We start from the raw sequence: 3,440 nt of genomic DNA on the forward strand, positions 1-3,440 counted from the left end.
CGATTTTCTGCCGCAAACTAAAAAAAAGCAAAACGTCAAAAAAACGCCGCAGCACCTAACGTAGCGCACACCAGGTGGCGCCAACCTCCGCCTGCGTCTGCTCGCCTGCACGGCGGCCATTACCTTGAGCATTGCGAGCTGCTGGGCAGTGTCGTCTGTCGCCTCTCCCTCCTCCAGCCGCACCTCCACCGCGTTCAGCCAGTCGTGCAGCGCCGACACGCTCTCGTGGAAGTCCGTGCTTGCCACGAGGGCGCCATCGAGCAGCTGGTCTCGCTCGTCGAGCCGGCCCTGAACGTCGTCCCAGTGCTGGTTGATGGCGGCCATCTGGAAGCATCCCACGGGATCAGTAACCATGACTACGTCAATCCCAGCACAGCATCTCTCCCATTGGATCAGAAAAACCCAGACTACCAACATTGCGACGTGCAGGGGCAAAGCCACACGTTTAATTTGGAGTCTATAGCTGTGTGGAGTCTATAGCTATATAAGTGTGCATTGGTATGCCTACTACATGTAACATTTACTATGGCATACACACATATGTAATATGATCGAATATCACTCCTGCTGTCTTGCACACGCAAGCGTAGGACAAAGAAAAAACTGGATAGAGATCAGCCATTTTGTTGATCGCACGTTCTCACTACTACGATCACAACACTGGGCCGCACGCACCACCACCAGCATAACTCGTGGCTTAGACGGGACCACGTAGCAGACGGGTTACACGCGGCAACATGCGCTATAATTCGAAGGGCGGCAGTCTAACCTGGTCTGCGATGAGGAGGGCCTCGGGACTGCCGGCCTGCAGCTTGTCTAGCACTGTCTCTCCTGACTCGTTCAGCTGCTGCAGCTGTGCATCCCAGTCCTTGAAGTCATCCTGGAGAACCTATAGTAACGCAAAGCACGCGCATGTCAAGGCCCCTTCATCAGACACACCATTTACATTTTTCTTAACATTAAAGGATAGGTGTCCTTACTCTTTGGCAAAATCTTGGAAAAATCATAAAAAAACCTTTAAATTTTTGGGTTATTTTGACATTTAGAATGTAAGAAAAAGAAAATCTTGAACTTTTTTCATAGACCAGACATATACACTGGGTACAAGAAGATAAACGTAATCTACGTAAATCTTAGCCTCGTTTCTGTAAACGGTCTACGAGTGTGAACAAGTCCAGTGACACTTTGAGCATCTATTGTTGTATGTCACGCGTGTCAGGGGTCATGCGTCACACGTCATGCATCACAGGTCACTCGCGCACGTGTCACAGGTGCCACGCGCCACGTGTGTCACAGGTCACGCGTGACGTGTCATGGGTGCCACGCGCCGCGTGTGTCACAGGTCACTCGCAGCACACGATAGGAACGTTCATGGGTGGCCACGCGCCGCGTTTGTCCCACCGGTCACTCGCGTACACGCGAGTGCATTGGTGCCCACTGCGCCGGCGTGTGTCACAGGTCCACTCCAACGCACGGTGTCATGGGGCCACGCGCTCGGCGTGTTCACAGGTCACTCGCGCAACCGAAGTCATGGGCGCCAGCGCCGCCGGCCGTGTGTCACAGGGTCACTCGCGCACGTGTCCTGGCGCGCACGCGCCGGCGTGTGTCACAGGTCAACTCGGCGCACGGTGTCATGGAGCGCCACGCGCCGGCGTGTGTCACAGTTCATCGCCAGTGTCATGGGTGCACGCGCGCTGCGTGTGTCAGCCAGGTCACGCGTGACATGGTCACGCATAACTAGCGGGCACGTGTCTCTCGGGTTGTGAGGTCGCACGCACCTTGACTTGCTGCGTCTGGTTGTTGAGCATGCCGGGTTCGGTGGCGATCGGTCCGAGCACGCTCATCAGCTTGTCCTTCTGTGTCAGCCACGCCTGCAGCCCGTCATGGCGTCTGCTGGAACGCCTTCAGCGCCTCGAGAGATCGCACACGCTCCTCACACGGAGCACGCAGCTCCTGCCACTTCTCATCTGCAGGAAAACAATCGTCGTCAACGTGTGCGTCAATGCGCGGGGGTGCTCACACAAAAATACGTATAAAAATACGTATACGTATACGTATACAAATACGTATAAAAATTCGTATACGTATACAAATACGTATAAAAATACGTATACGTATACGTATACAAATACGTATACGTATACAAATACGTATAAAAATACGTAGACGTCTACAAATACGTATACAATGCAGGAAAACAATCGTCGTCAACGTGTACGTCAATGTGCAGGGGTGCTCACACAAAAATACGTATAAAAATACGTATACAATGCAGGAAAACAATTGTCGTCAACACGCAGGAATGCTCGCGGAGGGCCGTTAACGCAAAAGCACTCGTGCACGGATTTCGCCGATGCTTATCAACACCAATCACCCTAATTAACCTTCAGTACTTTTTACAAATTACAAATACAGGGAAGTAACCATGGTGACGACGACGCCGTCTGCTCACCGAGATTCTCCAGCTGCTGCCAGATTCCTTCGACGCCCGGCGACGAGGGTTTCCTCTCGGCAAGGTCCGCGACCTTGCCCTTCAACTCATCGACCTTGAGCTGCTGCTGCAGCACCTGATCGAAGAAGCTCTGCAGAGATGGAGACGGGAGATGAGACAGTGATGCGAGGACGAGGGGGGGTTTCAAGTTCGTCACTGATTCCCATGTGCTGCTAATATTGTGCTAGTGTATAGAGTGTCTACTCTATGCAGCATAACGTGAAGCAAAGCTAACCTTTGTCTTAGCTATTGTTAGCTTATACCCGAGTTATTGTTATATCTGAGCTAACTTTAGATAATTAAGTTAAGTCGCGAGGCGGATCCGGCGCGGCCGTCGGCGCGGGTCGCCGTGACGACCTACGACGCGCTCCTGCGAGAGCACGCCGCGTGGGAAGACGGAGCCGCCGAGCACGGCGCCCTCGCGCGCGATGCCTCCCGTCGCCGCGCACGACGAACGCTGCGCGGCGCAGGCGGCCGAGACCGGCGCGTCGGCGGCGAACACGCCGAGGACGCGCCCTCGAGTCGGACTCGCCTCAACAGCCGTTTATTCGCGCCGAGCTCGACGTGAGACGCGTCTCGGTGCGCGAGACGACCCGCAGTCTCGGCGGCGCCGGTCGTTAGTCCTCGCTCGAGCGCCTCGAGCGGCGATCTGGAGCCGCGAGCGGTCGAATCACCTCATCGCCGCACGGCTCGACAGCGGAAATGAGCGCGGACGCGAGACAGCTGTGCGACGTCAACCACAGATACGAGATGATCGGACGCCGCCTCGCCGACCGCCAGGCGGAAGCTGACTCGCAACGGCGCTCGAGCTGCACGCCACCTGGAGGAGCTGCAGGCGGTGCTGACGTGGATCGACGAGAAGAAGGCGGCACTGCCCTCTGGTGAGCTGCCGACTACTCGCGCGGACACAGCGGCGCAGCTGCAGCAGGACAAGGTGAGCGAGTGTATA

At 55.5% G+C, this 3,440-nt stretch overlaps 1 protein-coding gene across 1 annotated transcript in view; it reads right to left on the minus strand.

The window, feature by feature from the left end:
- The window catches only part of LOC106820777 (dystonin-like), a gene marked incomplete at its 3' end in the record, with an annotated part of 16,946 nt that extends 14,368 nt beyond the window's left edge, over positions 1-2,578 (minus strand). The window contains exons 1-4 of the mRNA XM_014825348.1: positions 2,453-2,578; positions 1,779-1,967; positions 770-889; positions 124-324 (exon numbers count right to left, since the gene is read on the minus strand). Of these exons, the coding sequence (XP_014680834.1) occupies positions 124-324; positions 770-889; positions 1,779-1,844 (387 nt within the window). The remainder of the gene's footprint in view (positions 1-123; positions 325-769; positions 890-1,778; positions 1,968-2,452) is intronic.
- Between the last annotated feature and the right edge of the window lie 862 nt (positions 2,579-3,440).

This window comes from Priapulus caudatus, unplaced genomic scaffold, assembly GCF_000485595.1.
Source record: "Priapulus caudatus unplaced genomic scaffold, Priapulus_caudatus-5.0.1 Scaffold47, whole genome shotgun sequence".
NCBI classification, from domain to species: domain Eukaryota; kingdom Metazoa; phylum Priapulida; class Priapulimorpha; order Priapulimorphida; family Priapulidae; genus Priapulus; species Priapulus caudatus.